Raw genomic sequence first — 23,274 nt, forward strand, 5'->3', positions numbered from 1 at the left:
GAGCATTTCTCTCGTCTATTGATTTTAATGGGAATGATTTTGGTAAGAGCTGTAACTTAGCAATCATTTCAGTCATACTTCTCTGTGTCTCATGGACAACGTGGCATGTACAGCTACAATCACAGTATCCAGTGCTTTCACCTACTCCTTTGTGGTGGGGTTACCTCTCAGGTTCTCTAATTCAGAGCTATCATTCCTCATCTGCAGAATATACCTGCATTGTAGAAACAGTATCTTGTAACTCCACAACAGTATAAGCAAAACTGGACAAATGTTATTAGGCAAGGCTCACCTTGAAGAATGTAATTCCCACTACTTTATGAAAGAGTACCTCTCTCAAGACAGAAAGCAAAATCCAAATCAAACGTAGGAAACAAAAGAAGGGAATAATATGTAACTTACCTTCTTAAACATAACTAGTGAGATAACAGCAGATGCTGTGAAAAGTGCAGCTATGATTATCATCATAATGCCAACAGGAATACTCTTATTAAGTCCAGTAAGAGATGAAATCCACCCACTGAAGGAAGGAGAAATAACAAATTTTACTAGTACAGCACATGAACCATTTAATCAAAGATATCCCCACCAAAGAAAATTTCCTAACCTCCTAGTTCTGAACCACTTTGAGTATTTTTAAAGAAAAATCATGGGAATTTTACATAAGCATATTCTGGTTCTATGATATGCTTTTAAAGTTTAATTTCCATTTTTTCACAGAAAATGAAGTGAAACTGTATGAAAAATTGTTGTAAATATTATTCTCCTTGAGCAAAATCATGGAGAAATTAGAGAGCTGCTTCTCAATTTCTTGAGGTTTGTTATACTGTCATTTCAGATAGATTCAAGACTACATGAATTCATAGATGAGAAAATATCCATAAAAAGATAGTTTCTAACTTCGGTAAATACAGAACAGAATTGTATCCATAGAGTGATGCTTTCTCAACTGAGTTTAATATAATTTTTTAAAGTAGAGAGCATCAGATGAACTAGTAGAAAAAAACTGCTATATATCTACTTCAAGTATTTCCCCGTTGTTCAAGATTGAAACACCAAGAGACATCAACAGTTTCAGACCTGAAAACCAAAAAAGCAGGCTGCCTTATGAACAAAACCCATGTATTAAGATGAACAAGATTTTTCCACATTATGGGAAAAAAAAAAAAAAAACCAAAAAACCAGCAAAAAACTATGTAAATACAAACCTTAAAACCTTCCCCTACCTGCTTCACACTTCTTTGATATCCACTGTATCCCACTGTAATCTACCACAAAACCATAAAATCTGAACTGTAATCAGGATTTTCTCATTATCAGAAAGTTACTTTCAATATTCCTTCCGCAAGTATGCTCAAAAGCACACTTCCCAGACTTGGATGAATAAGCAAAAGAGGATTCCAAAGGAAAAAAAGCAGACTCTTCCCTTACATAACAATTCTAAAGCTGTTTAGTCTGTCTTGCATCTATTTCGAGGTTTGCAGCAAAAAGCACTGATAGAGGGAAGTGTCATTACCCAACTACAGCACTGCCACTCATGACTCTTCATGTTACCAGCTGGCTACTACAACCTTGCTTTTAGTTAATTCCTTTATTTCAAGGACAGTGACTGATTCCCCTTAGTTTGTCCCTGTAAAATCTAAATATTAGACCTCAAAGACTCAAATAAAAGATAATATACATACAAGCTTCATGTAAAATCTTGTGTATTTGCAAACATTTAAAAGAAAGATCAACTTACTGCAGAATATGGATGTGACTCAAACAAATGTACTTTCTAAATAATATCCAAGATATACCACTATATTCACCCAAATGCCTTGTTAAGTCAATCTACAGATTTTAGCCATAAATGTCTCAATAAGTAGCAAGTATATAACTAGAAATACCTAATACTACGAAAAATATGCAAACAATATATTATTGATGTCTAAATTTTTGCTTTCCTTTACCCTAAATACAGAACAAGTAATAACTCCTTACACCACCAAAATAGAGGAAGTAGTGTATGAAAGAGTAAGTTCAAAGTGGTTTAAATTAAAGGATAAAATTTTGACCAGCCTAGTAACAGAAGTACCTCACATTCTTTGGATACATTTCACCCACTTCTCCTAGTCAAGAGCACTCCAAAAATTCTTTCTTTTGAGAGTTAAATGTAATATTCTAATGAACACAAGATTATTCCTTTGAAAACATACACTGTATTGCAGTTCTTACTTCAAGTAAGAGTGTTTGTCTTACAGACAGTACAACACTATGGGAAACGGAGTACTCACCAATTTCCCCATCTTTGAAATCCTGCAGCTTGAAGTACATGTACAGCAAACTGACAGATATATACAAAGAAGAACACAAAGAACCTGAATGAACTGTCACTCCTGAAAGAGGTGGGGGAAAAAAGATTAAAGCAGCCAGAAAATTCATTATTTTTATTCATATTCTGTAGTACCAATCTAACTTTTTACTGCATTAACTAGACGAAAAGTACTTCTATTTATCAAGTGACCTGAAGTATCAGCAATTCTGTGTTTTTTTAGAGTGTTTACTTACAAGAGCTGCTCTTTGTTCCTTAATACAGTGATTTTGCCACCTGCATCTCTAGAAAAGGTGAAAATGATTCTGTTCAGCCCAGTGCAGGGGCCTGTCAACTAACCCTTCAACTAACATTTTAAGTTTCTATTGTGCTCCACTTTCAGAGTGAAGTTCATAGTGACAGCAAGATGGGAAGAGAATATTTAACTTGTGAAAGGAAATAAGATCTCATATGGACCTACTGAAACACATGGCACACCAGAACACTGAAGCAGCTGTTATTTAAAGTAAAATGTACAAAATACATTTCCTGGTTAAATTACTAAAATGCCAGCCTTACAAAGAATGAAAAAAAAAATCCAGCCAAATATAAATGTACAGGCAAAATTTCCACAAAGACTCAAGTAACTACTGTCAAAACTATTGACCATATAATATGCTTCCTACTAGAGTTCTTAAGAAAGTAGAAATCATTTAGTTAAGTCACAAAAAGAGATTTTGTCCTTAACAGTTCTTCCTGCAGAAGGGAGTTTGTAATTCCTGTACAACCAGTTCAGTTCAATAACTATTTCATTTTCAGCTGAGCAACTGACTAAAAGTTAAATATGCAAGTAGAGTTTTCCTTCCTCAACTAACCAATTTTCTCTAAAAGCAATGGATTTACTAGACAAGAAATGCAAGTTAAACTGCATGATTCCTCTAGGATTTGTGGGTATAGCAATACTTCCTTGGTTAGCAAAAAGAAACACTTCCTGTAGTCTAAGTGTTACAGTTAATTGCAACTTCTGCCCATCAATCTTTTAATGCAAGAATAAGGGTATTTTAACTGAGAACATCCTGAATCACTTCAATGTAAAAAACAAAACAAAACAAAACAAAACAAAACAAAACAAATAAACAAACAAAAAAAAAACCCCAAAACTTTAGGAGTACAGGACTTGAAATCTCTACATGCTGATCTTCACTATTCTTATCACACACCTTATGCTTCTGAAGTTTGCAAAGACTGCTAAAACTAGGAAAAATATTAGTTTGTTCAATATATACCTGCTCTACTAATTCTTAAGAATCTCAGGCTATTTCAATTACAGATACTGTAGGTGTCTATCACTCAAAAATACAAGATTTTAAGAGTAGATATTTATGAAGTTCATTCAGGAAGCAAAAAAATTAAGACACTATTGACTACTAATCTGCTCAAATTCTTGGTGCATAGAAACAGAGATTTAATGAGAGAGAATGTTCTTTGCAACTGTTACCAGCCCTTATTAACTTCAACAAAGTTAAGGATTTCTGACAAATATTTTGTCTGTGGTAAAAACAGTAAATATTTTAAAGGATATTCCATGATATTACTAACTACTGGCATCTGTATTTCAAATTCAACAACTGAATTAATGGCAAACATACTCTTTGTTTCTAATGAAAGCACTTTAAAGGATTATCATCATGATAATCCAGCAAATCTGGAATGTTAATGCATTTTGACAAGTTTTTAAATATCCTAAGTCAAGCTAAAGTTGTTACCTGAAAGCTCCATAAAGTGGTCTGTACCAGCAGACAAAAGAACAAGGGGTAAAAAGCAAGAACCAGAGAATACTCAATCCAAAATCAACCCCTCGTGTAGCATCAACGTAAAACCAGGCCAAACATCCAAAGATATTAAGAAACAGTGTCACTGTATGGACTGTAGAAGCAAAAGCAAAATAGTCTTAATTAAGTTACGTTTAAACAATAAATTATTACAGCTACCTGAACTTTTAAACATTTTAAACATTTAAAGAAAACAGCATTTTAAACAAAACATCAGCATGCAGACAGTACTAATACCATCTCAAGGCCTTCTGTAATAAATAGATTTTTTATCATTTTCTAAATTTTAGGTAACCCTGTATTCACAAGTGAGAGCACTCAACGTGAAAATTCAAGTACCACCAACTACCTGGCAATGGAAAATACCTTGTCATAAAAATAAAACACTTTCAAACATTAAATTAAGAAAAAGGAGGTGTCTACAGCTGCAATAACTGATTTTTTTTCTACAGTAGTAACGGAATACAGACATTTATGAGACCACTGAATATTTTTTGAGAGAAAGCTTAAAAATGACAAAGTGCATTACAAAAGAGGCACTGTACACATTCAAATTTGAAAACAAAAATTTCCCAAATAGTCTTTCAACAGAAAGCTCTTTGTCTTCCATATAATAAAACAAATACCCCACTTACTAAGAATATTCTTCAGTAAAACATGGTCTGCAAGAAGCTGTTCTAGATGTTCTGATGTATTTTGTATATTCAAATATTTCTAAGAACACTGGTCTTTCTTAGAACATCTGCCTTTTTGGTGGTCTGTTGCTAGCTCAATACTATAATTTTCTTATTGGCAGACCTTGTTACACAGTAACGATTCAATTTCTACTAAAAAAATGCATTTGCATTATGACTTCACATTTTATTTCAATTAAGTTTACTTCTTAACAGAACAGAATAAGGCAATATTAAGAAACATTACAACTACTACCTTCATGCTATCTGGCACAGAAGTCAGTTCTGCTAGACTTCAAAGATGAACATGAATTTTTCTCTTTGTTCAGCAATAACCAGTGATTCAGGAAGGATTTTGCTGCCTCAGAGAACAATTTCTTTCCTTGTGGATCAGGATAAAGTACGGTATTTATAACTACACAAACTGCTTCTGACAGCAATGATTTTTATTTTATTTAAGTTCAGAGCAACATTTTAGTCATTCTCCTGCATAGCAAGGTTAACAGAACAGGCAAGATACTAAAGATTCTGAAAAAAAGAATCCTGAAACTCATTGTTGCTGTCTTAATTATGACTTGAGATGTAAATCAACACAGTGGGAAAAAATTCTTAAAAGCAAGATGCACAGATCATTGCATGGAAGACTGATGAAACTGAAAACATTTCCTCAGATAAATCATATTTTCCTGTAAGAGTTGCCAGAATCAAAACACTTTGTTCTTTAAAATAAAAGGCAATTATTGCACCTACATATCTTAGCACTGCCCCAAGGGGTAGGCAAAACAACTCCTTTCCGAATTTATGTGTTTATGCCTCATAAAGCAAAAGAAACTATACAAATGCCAGTTCCTGCCTTCCTTTGATAAGTACAAGAAAGGGGTATTCTCTCTTTCTCTACTCAATACTAGAACACTTGGAGACCTCTATGTTACTACAAACATTCAAATTCTGGTAGAGACTGAACCTTCCAAAATTACTTTCTTTTAATAACTGCAATTACTGTAACAGGAAAAGTTTTAAAAGAGTACCATCAACGCAGAAAAGGGTGAAGCATCACACCCACTATTGATTGTAAAACCAGCAACACAGGGGTCTACTTCACTACTGTAACAGAGTCGTCTCAGCTGTACAAAACAAGTATTAGTAAGCTATAGAGTAAGACAGCAGACTTTGCTGACAATTCTCACTTCACGGTGCTTGCCCTTCACTTGCTTGCTGCAAGATACAGAGAATCATTTTTCCTTTGAGCCAAAACCTTTACTAAGGGATGTAGGCAAGCTTAAGCTATTATATGAACAGACATGTGTTTGTAGGTTCAGGGTAACAGTTAGAAAGTACCTTCTACTTACCTCAGCAAACTAAACCATAATACAAGCCATTAGAAAATAATGACCACCTGGGGGCTGAAATCACCTAGGGCTTTGTGAGAAGCCTGCAACATGCAATTTCTGTATGACAACTTCACAGCTATAACAATAGAGTACTCTGTGTGATTGAAGAAAGCCTTCTCCTAGTTTGTGTGTGGAAGCAGCTGAAGCTGAAAAAAAAAGGTGTTCATGCCAGAATAAGAGTCAACAATGGGAAAATACATTAATTTAATAAATATTAATACTTTACTTTTTTTTTTTTTTTTGGTATAAACTTCCCTGAACAGAAGAATTCTCCTTCAGATATATTCCTTGTCTTAATTAACTACACTTTATCATCCATAAATGCCTGAAATTGAGTCTTAGATAAAGATCACAAGTTGTACTGAAAATATTTGGCATGTACATTATTGAGATGATTTTGCTATTCCATTTGAGACCATATGAAAACAAATTTTTGTACTAAGCTTAATTTCAGTAATGTTTCATTGATTATATTTTCAGGAAACCTAAGTCTACATTATGACGCATGACTGTCACCCTGGATTGGAGTTGCCTAAAGGAAAATGGGATGCCTATGGAATGGAGAGTTTTGAAGCCACAAGGCAACTCACAAGTGAGGACTTGGGCTAGTGAAGTTTGATCACACATAACCATGGAGCACCAAGTAGCTTCTGATGTTGTTTAGGCTTTTGTTCCTAGTCTGTTCTGCTTACTTGGGAGAGATGTGCTAACATGCCTTACAAAAAAGAGGAAGATCTTCCATAGAGAAAAAATAGATTCTAGAACAGATAACACAAGCATTAAACAGTCTTGGATCAGCACATAAACATGTGCTATCTAAAATGCGAAGGTACATTTTAAAAATTTCCTGATGCTACACACTAAAAAACACATAATAATGTGGAGTGGACTAACAGTGAATTTCCATGACAGCAACCAATCAAACCTTGAGAAAACATCACCCACAAGGAAAGGCTGAGTGAAATATGCTAAGTAAGGCAAAAGGAGATGACTAATGGGGATAAATGTATTTTCCATAGCAACAGTGGACAGAACATGAAAGATCAAACACAGGAGGGGAGAATTAAATTAATATACCAAGAAACATCTTCTAGTTCTAAAAGACAGCAATGCATTAGAACAGGCTTGGAGGGTGTTTGTGAAGTGTCTATCATTGGAGGTTCTCAGGGACAGGCAGAACAAACATCTACACAGACTGATTTATTTTTATATATACACACACCCCATCTATCATAACCTCAGCAGGTGAGATTAAACTCTCCTGAACAGAAAAAGAAAAAAAGTTGGCATTTCAGTGTATTATTTTTCTACCAGAATCTCTTCCATTTGTAACTTCAAATAAGAAATATTCTTTGAAAATCAAAAGTGGTGTTTATTTGGCACATGCTATCAGCCTGTGGGGAAAGTAGCTTGAAAACATGCTTTTGAGTCTGTTTTTGACTGTTAGCACAAGTCAAGAGACATTGTACTTGACACTGGACACAGTAATAGCACAAAAAGATCTAAACATCAATGCTCAGTGCTAATGAGCTAGGAAAACTATCATTTTCATGTTTAAGCCCTTAAAGCACTACAGGCCAAGATAGAATAGAAAAAATAGAAACCTGTGAAAGTCATTGCTAATTGATTGTTACATTTCACAAAAACATGTGAGCACCCAGTCTGTTAAAAAAAACAAACAAAAAAACCTCTCTCCCCTGGGGAAAAAATGTGCAAAGATAAAAAACATCAAAGAATCAGAAAACTCTAACTTCTGAAACAAAAGGAGAAAAGAGGGATGAGTTAATGAAATAGGGATACAAACAGAGCTGTTTTCTCCTGAAAGGAAGAGCATATGGATCTTAAACAGGTAAAGAAGTTTTCTCAGAAAAACCAACATAAAAACCAAGAATGATGATATCAAATTAATACTAACTGTGGAAACACAGAAAACTGAACTAGTAAGTTTGTTCCCAGGGCTACTACAAAGGAAAAGGATCTACTTTATAAATGGCTGAGAATGCAGTACTAGATTTATCCAAATGTGATTTTGTTCACAGAACCCCTAGACCTTACAAGACATAGGAAGTTCTAGAAGAGGGAAAAAAAAAAAAAGAGGCAAGCAGAAGCAAGTCTACTATGGGAATAAGTACGTCCTCAGAGGATGAATAGTCAATGAGAAATCAGCCATAAGTACATAGATGCAATCCTAGGAACGAAAAGACCCAATTCAACAGCCAGCCCTAAGGGATGGGGTTCTATACCAAATCATTTTTATCTTTCTTTTTTTAACCATGAAATAGATTTTGTCTTTCTTTTCCTTTATTATGCCCTGTTCCTGTCTTCCTGAGTAATACATGTAAGTCAGAGAGCACTACAGCAAAAGAACGAAGAGTGCAAGAAGACTTGGTTGAAACCTCTACCTAGAGGTAGGTTTTCTAGTCTACCTAGAAGATAAGCAGTCATGTCAGTATAAAAACACAGCTCCTATATATTTTGAAATAATATAATATTGCTTCTTACTTTACTTGTTGCCATAAAAAGGAAAATTAAGAAGAATATTAATATTCCAATTCTTAATGCTCAACTTCACCTCATACTTGAAGCATATGCTCTTTCAGAACTCAGTCCTGCAAATGGCCAGAACTGGTAACCATCCTAAAATTTTGAGTATTTCACCTTAGATTTCATATACATCTCAATTATCTGTCAATTTTAAGAGAGTGACCAGTCATACGCTCTATAGTTGCTTATCTGAAGATTAATGATCTGGCAACAAATATAGAAAGCTGTAGATTATGATGAAGTGGAATTGATTTCATTCAGTGCTGTCTGCTCATTTCATGTGTTTCAATTACATGGTTCAATCACAGCAATAAGATTACTAGAGTAATTGTAAAATTATGGAGATTTCTTAACTACATCTTAAGCTATAAATAAAAGTTCAGAAAACATCTGAAATCATCATTTTCTTAGGAAGGCTGAAAATATATTAAAGGTATCAAAGTATCTAAATCTTGCAATTTTGTCAGAGTATTTGTTAGGCTTGTATCAATCACAGTGGACAAGGCAGAAGAAACAATATGGCATCTGCACACTTCTTTAATCCAGCATTTCTCCAGTAAAAACACAGACTCCCAGTGAGGGGAAAATTAATCCTACAAAGATGGTCTAGAGCATTCTTTGCCTACAAAGGATAGTTTTAACATGGACTGATTCTTCAGCTAACTGGCACTATTTCTTAAAATAGGCTAAAACGATATTAAGCCTTTGATATAGATTAAAGCCATATTAAACTATATAAAATTATGTATATTAAAGTAAATGGATATTATACATCTTGAACTCAAAAGTCTATTAACACTACTTGTGAGATTTATTCCTTAACATATAAGCTGATTTTAAAACCAGTAAAATTATTTCTAAGTTAATAAATGATCTAAGTTCATTTTACAACTGGAGAAACTTAAACCAGACAATTGCAATAAATTAGAACCAAATTGCCCAAGGATAATCCTCCTTTTCTTCTGTGGAAGCTTTTACGATGTAATTCAATACTCTTAAAACTGAAGTTAACATAAAATTTTGCTTCAATATTGGACTTCTGGATTTAAAATAATTCTTCATTACAGATGCTCCAAAAGCCAAAGTAGCAGGTATATATTACTAAGTTTGAACAGGCACTTTATTTTTCTTAAAAAGAAAATACTTACACATCCACAAATAGTACATAATCTTTACTGTCTTCTGGAATTCTACAGGAATGTCTACTGAAAAATCCTGGTAAAAACAAGGACCTACAGGAAAATTCTCAGGGAGAGGTGGCCAGTTATTTTTTCTACCTGCAAAACAGAAAATAAAGGAAAAAAAAAAGGTGTTTATAATGTAGTTTCAGTCTCTGTATATGTGAAAGAGATACATGTTTGAACTTGTTTGAAGTGTTTAATGCATGAGTTTCTCAAGTGGATGGATAACTTGGGCTACCAAAACCCAAGAGTTTTAAGGGCAATCCTTAACATCAACTTCAGAAATTGAATACAATTAAGTGTACCAGTCAAGGAAAGTAGAATAGTTATCAACATAAAAGACTGAGCAAGCATCTAGCATTTCCTGAAAAGTAAGAGAATTTTTCACAAAACAGATGCAGACAGAAAAACAACTTCTGAGAGTTCTTTGACTTTTAAATGAGTATTTCTCACATAGTCTGTTGAACACAAAGATAGGAGACTGAAAAGCATTCTTCATTTCCAGAATCCTGATATTTTTAGTGTCAAAGTATCTCTAATTTCCAATATGGTTTCCTGTCAAAACTTACCTAAAAGGCAGGAAGTCTCAAGAAAGACAGTTACTGAAATGGTCTGTAAGTACCTTTTTCTAACAAGAATATGCCCTACAGCATCACTGTATTTTGATACAGTTGTGTGACAGAGTGAGGACACTGCAAAGGACAGAGGATCAGACATTTGGATTTCCTGAATGCTTATCTGACTGCAGGCTAGAGTTTACACTCTGCTGAACTCAAGTCATACCAAGCACAGACTCGGAGATTCAGTGGAAACAATCACTGCAACAAACCTTTGCCATAGCATTTCAAACTCTGAATGCAAGAGATATAATAATCACTGTGTGACCAAATGAATTAGTTGAAATAGGAAGCAGCGCACTTTTATCAGGTCGAATGCAATGCCGCACAGAACTAAGCCGCAAAGGTCAAAGGCATCAAGCTGAGGTGATGTACCAGCTCGAAGATCTTTTACTGTAGTAAATTAAGACAACATATGACAAGTGTCCTAGATGTGCACCCAGCATCTTAAGGCAAATGAATGAAAATAGCTAGAGAATTCCAAAAGACCCTGTTCTCCAATCAGGACTACTCTATGGTGTTTCAAAGGAATCCAAATTAGCGTGCATGTCCCTGGGATCCAGAAATGCAATTCACAGAATAGGTCAAAGTTGTGCTAGAGGAGGTTCACAATGGACATCAGGAAGCATTTCCTTACCAAGAAAATGGTCAAACACTAGAATGGCTTTCCTAGAGGAGTGGTCAACGTCCTCAGCCTGTCAGTGTTTCAGGGCATATGAACAATGCCCTCAGTAACATACTTTAACTTATTGGTACTGAAGTGGACAGGCAGTTGGACTATATGGCCATTGTCAGTCAGGAGGGCAGCAGCAGCAACCAAAGTAAATTCTGGGGGCAAGTTTTGGGGGTGAGATCAAGCTCTCCAGAGGTTTCTTGAGCTCAGGGACAACTGAACAGCAGCCCAAAGCCCTGTCAGGACCCAGAAGCTCTCACTAACCAGTCAGGAGTGGAGTGAGCATTACAAGGAGCAGTGCGGGAGATTTAATCAGCTTTAGGCAGCACGAGTGACCAGAACATGGTGCATCAAAAAGATGTGGTGTGGCAGTTTGTGCAGCAGGGTGAGCAGGGAGGGTGCTGCAGTGTGCAGGTAGGTCCATGCCTCAGGTAGATGCTAAGTGCTCTAGGTCTCTGCCATAATGATGGGCACTTGTCTCAGAATCAAAACAAGTGTGGCTACTGAGACAGCCCCAGAAAAGTCCGACTAACACATCCACTGAGAGAACTGGTAAGGAAAGAGACATGAGTACAGGTGGTAGCTGGCAAGAAGTATCCACAGATACTTCTACTGGAGAACAGGCTTGTACCTGCATGAAATGTGCATAGTTTGATGAACTGCTGCAGAAGGTACAAAATTTCAGGCAGTGTTAGAGGGACTGAAATGGAGACAGAGAAATGGCTTCAAAACCATACACCTACAATAGACATCACTGACTGCGAAGACACCTTAGATCCTAGTGACCCACAAATACAGCATTCAAGTCCAACCTCTACCCTCCAACATCTACACCAGAACAGATACAATGTTTTAAAGGCTTAAAATGTCCATTAGCAAGTCCAACAAGGAACATCTGGACCAGCAGCACAAAGTCACTACTGTAAGAAGAAACTCTGAGTAATTGTGGCAGGTGACTGTCTTAGGGTCCCTAAGACACAATCTACCAGCCCAGTCAGGAGTTACAAGAGGTAACGCCGCCTATCAAAGATCCATGATGCTGCCAAGAGGGTAGCCCAACTTGTCAAGAGCATGGACCATGGCCTGCTATTCTTCTCTCACATGGGTACAAATGATACCACAAGCCAAAAAATATGCAGGATCAAGGAAGACTATAAAGCGCTGGCAAGACAAGTGACAAACGCTAGTGCCCAAGTCATCTTTTCATATATCTTCCAGGTCACAGAAACAGGGACAGCCAGAAACAGCCACATTGTGCAGTTCAACATCCGACTTCCTGGCCACCATCAAGGTTTTGGCTTTTATTACAATGGCTTTTGCTTGAATGATTGTGGCCTGTTAGGAAGGAATGAGACCCACCTTTTTAAAAAAGAGCAAGAGAATCTTTGGCAACATGCTGGCCAATTTGGTGAGATGAACTTTAGACTACAAGACTCTGGGGGTAGGGTCCAAACTGGCTATGATCATTCTATTGCTTTCTTCTAGGGATGAGGTCATCTCAACCAGTGCATCAACAGATGTTCCTTGAGTGCTTCTCAAGATGAGAATCACAGGGCTAAGGACATCAAGAGTGTTCATGGTTACAATGAATCCTGTTACACTCTATCTAGGGAATCTGAATGCTGGATTAGCTGTCTGAAGTTGCCTGTACACACACAGCAGCATGGGGAATAAACAAGAACTGGAAATCTATGTGTAGTTGCAATGCCATCACCTCATTGCAATTACAGAGATACAGTAGGATAGTTCACATGACTGGAATAATTTTATGTATGGCTGTGGATTTTTTAGAAAGGACAGGTCAGAGAGACAAGGTGGTGGAGTTGTTCTTCATATAAGAAAGCAACTGAATTGTATCAAGCTCTATTCAGGGGCAGACAAATCAGTTGACAATTAATGGGTGAGAATTAAGGGACAGGTAATATGGGTGATGCTGTTGTCGGTGTTTACTTGTAGGCACCCTGATGAGCAGAAGGAAGTTGATGAGGCTTTCTATGGACAGCTGGCAATAGCCTCACTGTCATAGCCCTGGTTTTCCTGGGGACTTCAATGATCCTGGTATTTGCAGGTCAGCATGGCCCAGCACACATAGTCCAGGAAATTCCTGAAGATCACTGAACACAATTTTTTGATGCCTGCAGTATAAGAGCCAATGAAGAAAGATGTGTTGCTGGACAAATGTCTTGGGGTGATTTTTCAATGACATTCTATTCCCTAATCATCTGCCTTATTCCCAGAAATGGCTGCTGTAGCTTTAAGATAAATCAGGAGGAGGGGCGGGGAGCCTTGGGCTCCTGCATGGGTTTTATTCAAAGCCTCTCTCCAGAGCATGCGGCTGTGGTGCAGGCCAGAACATCATATTCTTGCTCTCACTAGATTAGTTTTTGCTAGCTTAAGCATGATTTTTTTTTTCTTCCCTTCCCCTGGCCTGGAGGCTGCATCAAGAATCCTTTCAGACGCATTTTGGATTTTTTCTTGAACTGTTTCTGCTGCATTTTTGGTTGGAGATCTAAATTGCTGAGATGGTGGACCAGCAGGGGGCTACTCTGAGCCCAAGACCTCAGGAGAAAAGGCTGAGCCAACAAGAGAGAAGACGCCAAAATCCACTAGCTTCATCTGCTGTGAGGAGGACAACACTGCCAGAAGTTCAACAGGTTCCCATTTGTTTTGCCTGAGTTGTGGTGTGAACTCCTGAGACAAAGGGGCCAGCTGCCATTTCTTTCCTTCCAAGCCACACCTCTGGGCCCTGATGAGAAGCACCCACAGGTGCTGAGGGAGCTGGCAGATGCTGTAGCTAAGCCACTCTCCACCATCTTTGAAAAATCACAGGAAACAGGACCAGGGCCTGATGACTGAAGGAAAGCCAATGTTACTCCCATCTTCAAAACTGGCAAGAAGGGGAATCCAGGAAACTACTGGCCAGTCAGCCTCCTCTCCACCCAGGGAAAGGTGATGGAACAGAACATTCTGGAGGTCATCAAGCATGCAGAAGAAAAGAAGGTCATCAGGAGCAGGGATTCCACAAGGGGAAATCATGCTTGACCAATCTGACAGCCTCCTGTGATGGCAAGGCAGGATAGGTTAGATGAGGGGAGAGCAGTGGTTGTAGTCTGCCTCCCCTTCAGCAAGGCTTTGGACACAGTCTCCCATAACATCCTCAAAGGCAAGCACAGGAAGCGTGGTTTAGATGAATGGACAGTGGGGTGGACCAAGGACTGGCTGAATGGCAGAGCTCAGAGGGTCAGGATCAGGGCAGCAGAATCCAGTTGGAGGCCTGTAGTCAGTGGTGTTCCCCAGGGATCAATACTGGCTCCAGTCTCACCAACATGCTTATCACTGGCCTGGATGAAGGGATCCAAGGTACCCTCAGCAGGTTAGCTGATGATCCAAACTGGGGAGTGGCTGATACACCTGAAGGCTCTGCTGCCTTTGGGCTGGACCTCAGTGGGCTGGAGAGTTGGACAGAGAGAACCCTAATGAGGCTCAACAAGGGCAAGTGCAGGGTCCTGCACCTGGGGAGGAATAACCCCAAGTCCCAGCACAGGCTGGGGCTGCCCCACTAAAGAGCAGCTCTGTGGAGAAGGACCTGGGAGTCTTGGTGCATCAGAAGGTGTCAATGAGCCAGCAGTGTGCCCCTGTGGCCAGGAGGCCCAGTGGGATCCTGGGCTGCATTGGGAAGAGGGTGGCCAGCAGGTCAAGGGAGCTGATCCTCCCCCTCTACTGGGCCCTGGTGAGGCCACATCTGGAGTGCTGTGTCCAGTTCTGGTCTCCTCAAGACAAAGAAATGAAGCTTCTGGAGATAGGGACACAAAGGGACACAAAAATGTCTGGAGCATCTCTCTTAACAAGGAGAGACTGAGAGAGCTGGGCCAGTTCAGTCTAGAGATGATAAGACTGAGAGGGGATCTCATCAATGCATATAAATATCTGAAAGGTGAGTGCCAAGAGGATGGTGCCAGACTTTTCAGTGGTGCCCAGATACTGGACAAGAAGCAATGGCAATAAACTAAAACACAAAAAAGTTTCACTTAACATGAGGAAGAACTTCTTTACATTAAGAGTGCTGTGATGGGCTTTGTGGAGTGTCCCTCTCTGGACACTGTCAAAACCCACCTGGATGATTTTGTGTATCACCTGTATCGTTCACGTTCATCATATAATTTATCTATACATGTTCCTGTATCACCTGCTCCAGGTGACCCTGCCTTGGAAGAGATGACCTCCAGAGTCCCCTTCCAACTCTATTCCAATCACTATTCTGTGATTCATTGTATGTCCCTTCCAACTAAAAATATTTTATTCTATTCTACAAAATCTCCTAATAATTTGAATTACTAAGGAATTAAGCAATTTGGAATGGTAACACTGTATATTCAAAAAAAGGCCAGCATGTGTGAAAATAAAACAGAACTGCAGATAAAAGTGAAATGACCAGATAAAGTCAACCTCACATACAATGGTTTGCTTTGTTGGGTTTTGGGGTTATTTTGAACTTCAGTCTGAAGTTCTTCCTTTTGAAAAGGAATATTCCCACAGATGTACTTGTATCAAAGCATCTTCAGTTAAGAGGATGTAAATCTTCTCACACGTGTGAAATTGCTGTAAAAAACGGCTGATTTTGCACAGCACAGAGTTTGTGGCATACGAAAAATCTAATAAAAGTTTAATAATAGAATAGATATTTTTGTTATTTGTGTAGAATATTATGTTTGTAACACAGCAAAAAAAAAATTACATGTTTCAAACCAGAAGAGTTCTCATACAGATGTAAATAGATAAATGAGAAATCAGAGATATTACTTCAAGAAGTTGGTTTTACTTCATCTCAAAATGCTCCATTTTTATTCAGTAGTGTTACTCAGATACTAATCTAGAATAAAAAAAGAAGAGAATAATAGATAAAAGAGAATAACATGCTACAGAGGCCACATTTAAAAATTTTTCACTGAAAATCTGAAAGGACAGTGCAGTTTATTCACTGTATTCATCTTCTCAAGGGAGATAAACTTCCTTTTCCTAAAGACATTACAAAAATCCCTCTTCAATCTCCTTCACAATGTCACTGTAAAATTAAAAGTTTCTGAGGAAAAGTGACATTTCAGAAATTTAAAGTATATTTTTCATGCATATGAAAAATGCATGTTTTTCATGCATACCCCCTTGCTGATTGAGACTCTGCATTTCCCTTTCTCTGCGATCTAGTTCAGCTGCTTTTCTTTCCAGTTCTTCCTGACGCTTTAGCAGTTCTGCCTGGGCCAAGGCATGCTCCTGAACAAAACAAACATCACCAGATATTGACATAAAGTATGAACATGGCATAAATATTCCAAGTCTTTTCACTATAGTTAAGCATTTATGAAGACTGAACCAATACAGCACAAATTCTCATATTACCAATTACTTAAAGGCAGTATTGATTTTCATTTGGAAAGCAATACTTACTTACAAAATACATTATTCCAGAAGCATATTTAAATAATTATTATTAAAAGGAACCTAGTGCCTGAAAGTTGCAGACAAACCTTTGCTATTTGTGTGTAGGAAGATGGTTCTTCTGTTGGTTTCATTATTGCTGGCTGGGTACTGGGTACATTCGGCATTTTCACATTTCCTGGAGGAGGCTAAGAAAATAAAAACAATTATAGAGAAACATTTTCCTATTCTAATAAACTTCTTTTTATTATATCTGTAAGAACCAATTTAGATGTTTTAAAGGAAGTGCTACTGAAATAAATTGAAAACTCGATATCCTGCTTTCAATATTTACAATCTTTAGAAAAAAGACATCAACTGAGTTCTGTGGTGCAGGTTATCTTGCATTACTTTCAATTAACACACAAATAATTTTAGGAGTTCAGTAAAAGTAAATGGAATTTTAATTTTGTTCAGACATGAATATTAATACAACCAGTAACTGTTTCAGAGGATTGCAGCATTTAAAAGTCATCTATTCATACACTGAAATACAATGTAATTTATTAATAATGTTTTCCAGAACCTTCAACTTAACAAAGGCTTAAATCACCAGCTAACTAGAGAAGTAATGTAACATTTGAAACTTTCAAATTCAAAATCCATAATCTATTGCTTTACTATTTCATTGATTTTTGCTAGGTATCACTCTTGAATTTCTGCTAGGTTAATACACGTGTTAAGAATATAATCCCAGCAAAATATGCATTTCAGCCATTGAATTCAGAGGATACAGACTGCTGCTGAAATACAGTAGTATTTTTTTAATTAAGCACAGAAAAAAAAGTACATGCTTTTGATACTACTGTGTTTTCATACTTAGTTTCGTAATGTGTACACAGGAAAACAAAGTTGTAGTGATCAAAACGATCTCAAATGCTAGAAGTTCAATATGGCTTCAATGTGTTTTCCCAGGTTACTATTCAAAGATCACAGCAATGCACAATAGGCACAGGTATTTAAATTATCTATGATAGATGAAGAACCTAGTAAAGAAAGCATCATCATCATAGAGCACTTCAAGTTGAAAGGGACATGTAAGGATCATGGAGTCCAACTCCCAGCTTAAGTTGGTTTAGCAGGACTTTCCCCTCAGGGACTAATTCTGGCTCTGACTAATGACTGTATTGTCTCTCAAGCGTTTGTCCCTTGTTCACAAAATAACCTTCTCTGTAATTTTACCAGGAACTAGAGTGAAACTTATTGGCCTGTAATTACCAAAGTCTTCCCTCTTAGTCTTACTGAAAACTGGGACAACATTTGCCAGCTTCCAGTCAACTGGTACCTTTCCAGACTCCCATGACCATTGAAAAATAACATGGAGAGGACCCACGATAATGATCAGCTAGCTCTTTCAGTACACTGGGATGAACTGCATCAGGCCTCACTGACTTATGTGCATTCAGTTGGAGCAGTAAATCCGGAACAACTTCAGAGTTTACAAAGCCTTCAAGTCACAAGACTACAATGGTCCCTGGGCCTATCAGTGGTGTTATAGATAGAGGTATAAAAGGCATTAAACATCTCTGCTCTGTCCACATGTCTAATTGTGAGGTGACTGACCTCATCAAGTAATAGACCAATATTATCTCTGAACATCCTTTTACTGTTGACCTTTTTGAAAGGCCATTTTGTCATCCACCACAGTCCTGTCCAGCTTGGATGCTCATCAAGCTTTAACCACACAAATCTCCTCCCTGCAGTGGCAAACAGCATCTCTGCAAACCCTCCAGTGTCATCTGTCCTTGTTTTCAATGTCCAAACACCTCCCATTTTTATATAAGTTTTTAAATTTATTTATTTAACACCCCCATATTTATTTAAGTTCTAGAAAAAGATCCCTGCTCAGCCAAGTTGGTCTTTTGACTAGCTTCCTTGAATTACAATACTTTGAAATTGCTTGCTCTTGAACTCTTAAAAGATGACTCTTTAAAAAATTACCATCATGCTTTTTAAACTCAGTTTGCCTAAGTCTTCCTGCCAAACTAAAGTACTTATTTTTATAACCCTAATCAAAGCTGAGAAGCAAAAAGAATACCACAGCTACTTACAATGACACAAACAGAAGTATTCAAATGCCTTGGAAAATCATTTAGTTCCCAAAATAACACTCAACAAAAAACCCTGCAAAACATAGCTGCACAGTCTGGGCTTTTCCTAGAAGTGAGGAGTACTGAAGTTGTATCAGTATGCTCTCAAGCTCTAGCATTGTGCTCACAACCTGGGCTGCATCCAAAGAAGCTTAAGCAGAAGTGGCCCATGTCAGGGGAAGCAATTCTGTCCCTCCTCTCTCCTCTCGTGACACCCCGACTGGATTACGGCACCCAGCTCTGGGACCCCCAGTCTAAGAAGACCATGGACATAGTGAGTTCAGAGGAAGGATGCCAAGATGATCAGAGGAATAAGGCACCTCTCATGTGAGGATAGGTTGACAGTTCGGTTTGTTCAGCCTGGAGAAGAAAAGGCTCTGGGAAGACCTTATAGAACCTTCCAGTACTTGAAACACAGCTTGAGCTGGCTGCATCTTGAGAGAAACCTAGAACAAAGATGTCCTTGAACTCATTCTCCACATGTTCTTTATGTGCCCTGCATATGCCTTTTGGTCCCATATTATTTTTGATGTGGAACCTGTTAGTTCTTCATGGAATTCTTTATGTGTAGCTGGTTTTATCTGGATAGATTGCAGCTTCTTTATCATTCAGTTTGCCCTTGTCTTACAGGATCCCTTCACAAAATTAACAGTTCAAGAATAGTTCAACTTCCCAAAGTGAAAGTTTGTAGTTTGCAGCCCAAGGTTTCAGCAATAGTCAGCTTAAAAACAATCAGAACACAGTTTAAAAAACTCATCTAACTAAACTTGTTTTCAACAGCTGACTGGAGACAGGTGTTCAAAAGAACACCTTTTCTCTTGAATTGATTTCCTCATATAGGTGAAGTTTATTTATTTGGGACAGGTTAAAAATTTCAGAAGAAGTTAGGAGTGGATGATCAGTTTAAGTTCTTACAGACTTCTGCGTTTTTCTGCTGTGTTTAGATACAAGATGGAAGGATAGGGAGCTACCCAGGAATTTGCTGGACAAAAAAAAAGTCCATTGAAATACATTTCTTGAAACAACAGCAAATCCAACTCCACTAATGATTTTATCCCAATTTTCTAATGCAGCAATTTGAAATTGGTTGCTATATGGATTATTATGTATAGGTATTGTCTTAGGTTGGAAGATGTAGCTAGGGGTGTATATTCTATTACCATCTGTTAGAGGTGGGGCAGTTATCTTCTGTTAACTGGGCAGTTTTCTTTATCTCTCCCACCACTAATCCTCCCTCCAGAGAGGGATCTTTTGTTAATGAGCCATTGAGACTCATTGCATGACTGACAAAATTACATCATCCCCTTGTGAGATGCTCTGCCCTGGGGGAGGAGCCAAGCATTCCTACCTGGATATAGTCTGATATTTGGAACACCACAGTCAGCCTTTTCCCATCGGATTCCCAGAGGAGCAGCTTTCTTCTCCACTGGATTCCCAGAGGAGCAGCTTTCTTCTCCACTGGATTTCCAGAGGAAGACCAGGCCCATCTACACCACCACTGGACCTTCAGAGGAAAACTTCACCCTTCTACAGGATCACTGCTCCAAAAGAACCACACCTGGCACTCCAGGAGGACTGCAGCCATCATTGAATGGGAGTGCTACCAACAACCTGACCCATAGGGTGTCAGGTCATATTCTGACTGTCAGTGTTGTTTTGTATTACTTCAATTTTTTATTTTATTTTTATTTTCTTCCCCACTACAGAACGGTTATTCCTACTCCCATATCTTTGCCCGAGAGCCCCTTAATTTCAAAATTATAGTAATTCAGAGGGAGGGGTTTTACATTTTCCATTTTGGGGGAGGCTCCTGCCTTCCTTAGCAAACACCTGTCTTTTCACACCAAGACAGGTATATATGGGCATACAGACACATATGTGTGTATAGGCTTATCTACATGCCAAGAGTGCTCCAAAAAGTTCAGAATATAAAAGCAGGAAGAGATTAAAAGCTTTCTTTAACATAATTTCATTAAATGATGAAACAGAAATATTAATTGTATAATCTAATCTTCATCACTGATCTTCAGAAACATGACAAAAGATACAATGTAATCTCCATGGTGTCTATTGGAGCTGGAGAAAAAACCACTGAATATCAGCCAAGGATATTTAATATGACATTTACACAATTCCCTAATTTTTTTCTGTTGTTTAATAATCAAAAATAAGACAGATTTTGAAATCTGATAAACATAAAGGGAAAAAAAATCCTAACAAAACTGATTTCTCATGTTAGAAACTAAGGTGGTGACATATACAACCTAAAATCTCCCTTGCCTACTTTCTCTTTTCCATATGTCTTACATGTTACCTTCCTACCACTGAAGGTGAAGGATGAAAAAAAGTCAAGGCACAAAAATGCCAGAAGCCAGTAAACAAAATAAGGAATACCGAGAAAAAGTAGAATTTACATTTTTTTTCCCCATGTTCCATCCTGTATCCAAAAAAGACTGGTAGGAAGTACCTCACTTAACAAAGGGACACAACTGAGATAATGCAACAAATATTAGTATTCAGTTTGAAGTGACTTTCTCACAGACTAATCATCCATTGAAATCCATCTGGATTTGAAATGGAGAAATATTTTTGCACTCTAGCATACTTCATTAACCTCCATTTGGAGAGAATGGGGAAAGAATCACAAACACCAGGTTGCAAGGAGACCTCAAGAACCATCTAGTCCAACCTTTCTTAGTAAAATCACAGTCTAAACAATATAGTCTAGCACTCTGTCCAGCTCAATCTGAATGCTGCAGAATCCAACACTTCCCTGGGGAGATCAGTTGAGGTAAGTTGTTGATGAGGTTGTTCTCATTGTGAAACATTTTGCTCTTGTGTGCAACTGAATGTCCCCAGCAGTAACTTTTACCCATCACCTCTCATCTTTCGCATGTGACTTCTTTAAAAGTGGAGTCTCCATCTTCTCTGTAACCACCTTTTAGAGGCTGGAATATGGACTTAAGGTCTTCCTTAAGACTTCATTTCTCAGAGCTGAACAAACACAGTTTCCTCAGTCATTCTTCATATGTCAGGCTTCCCTTTGATTGCCTTTCTCTGGACCCTCTCCAGCCTGTCCACATCTTTTATGTGCAGCCAAGATCAAAACTGAATGCTTTGTTAATCCTAGAGTCTGCAAGGTACCATCTTGGCACAACCACTATAAATCTGGAAACTGACTCCCACCAAAACTACTTAGATGCTTTGCTCTGAGCAGCACACAAAACAGAGTGATTCTATCCCTATCTGATGGACATCAGACAGGGATACTGACAGACACTTAGGTATTTCCCCAAGTCTAAAATTCACAGACCCTGCTTCTACCTCTGTTTATCCAGTCTATGAAGGCATTCACTTCCAGGATCTCTTCAATTATTCCTGTTGCACATATTTCTTTGTATACACACATAGTGTACTCTTCTGTTGCATACAAAGCTGTCAGGCAAACAGAGCTGTGTGCTTGGAATTGTAAGTATATCCTCAGGTACCTAGGTACACTCCTTCAAATGCATGTAATTACAGAATAAATACTTGTATGTTCAGCATCCACAAGACAGAAAGGAAGGGGAGCAACACATATAGGTTGATTATTACTGCACTCTTAATTTTTTCAGTCTTGCTCTTGTCAAGAAAACCTGTGGAAGTTCTTTACCTCTGCAGAGAAGTGTTCATTCAGTGGATAATTTTTATTGATCTGTAAACATGCTGCAGATTATTAACTGAATTACAGTGCATTGTAGATCTGACCATTGATTTAGATTTCCTTCATCGTCCCAGCTTTTTGAGTAACATCTCTAACAAACAATTAGAATTTTTTATTCAAGCACATCTGACTATTCAAAGCCAGATAATCTTAGCCATATGCTTCAGTTGTCCTTTTCCCACAAAGCTGCATGTTAAAAATAAATACAGAAATAATAAAAGAAGTCAGAGTAGCTCAAGATTATATTTTTGTAAAAGATCTACTTTCTTCATGACTTATGGTCAATACAAAGCAATTTTGAAAGTCTTCAGGCTTCATAAAACAAAATCTAACATAATTCCTGAAATTGTGACCTAGGAGAAAATAATTTTGGAGACTTACTTAACATTGTGGCTAGCTGTAAATATTCTGCCTTAAATAGCTGATCCAAGGCATGCCCAAAACCAAGCTTCCTCCACATAGAATTTTAAAACTCTATGAAACCTTACTGTTTCATTGCTGTGAGAGTCTGCTCTCCCTGCTCCCATTATTTCCCACAATTTTGCACAAGTTGTAACCAGGGACAGTTGCAATGGATCCATCTGGTTGTGAAAACTACATCCAGCTCTTAAGTAGGTCTTGGGGGAAACAGATAACAGTACCCAAGGGCTGATCTGAGCAATGCACCCACCTAACCATAGTGCTAATAAAGATTTGACTTAAGCCAAGTTTGGAAGAAGCTAACTTCTGTAATTGGTATGCAAATATTACCATAAATCAATCATCTTACTTCATAAATAGTGCACAGCCCAGGTCCCCATGAGC

The 23,274-nt window shown here is 37.8% G+C and overlaps 1 protein-coding gene across 1 annotated transcript in view; it reads right to left on the bottom strand.

Moving 5' to 3' along the window:
• Window positions 1-23,274, bottom strand: part of SCAMP1 (secretory carrier membrane protein 1) — a 42,122-nt gene that overhangs the window by 4,418 nt on the left and 14,430 nt on the right. Inside the window, exons 3-8 of the mRNA XM_038124159.1 lie at window positions 16,728-16,826; window positions 16,362-16,473; window positions 9,883-10,011; window positions 4,060-4,219; window positions 2,277-2,378; window positions 403-520 (exon numbers count right to left, since the gene is read on the bottom strand). Of these exons, the coding sequence (XP_037980087.1) occupies window positions 403-520; window positions 2,277-2,378; window positions 4,060-4,219; window positions 9,883-10,011; window positions 16,362-16,473; window positions 16,728-16,826 (720 nt within the window). The remainder of the gene's footprint in view (window positions 1-402; window positions 521-2,276; window positions 2,379-4,059; window positions 4,220-9,882; window positions 10,012-16,361; window positions 16,474-16,727; window positions 16,827-23,274) is intronic.

This window comes from Motacilla alba, chromosome Z (assembly GCF_015832195.1).
Source record: "Motacilla alba alba isolate MOTALB_02 chromosome Z, Motacilla_alba_V1.0_pri, whole genome shotgun sequence".
NCBI lineage: Eukaryota > Metazoa > Chordata > Aves > Passeriformes > Motacillidae > Motacilla > Motacilla alba.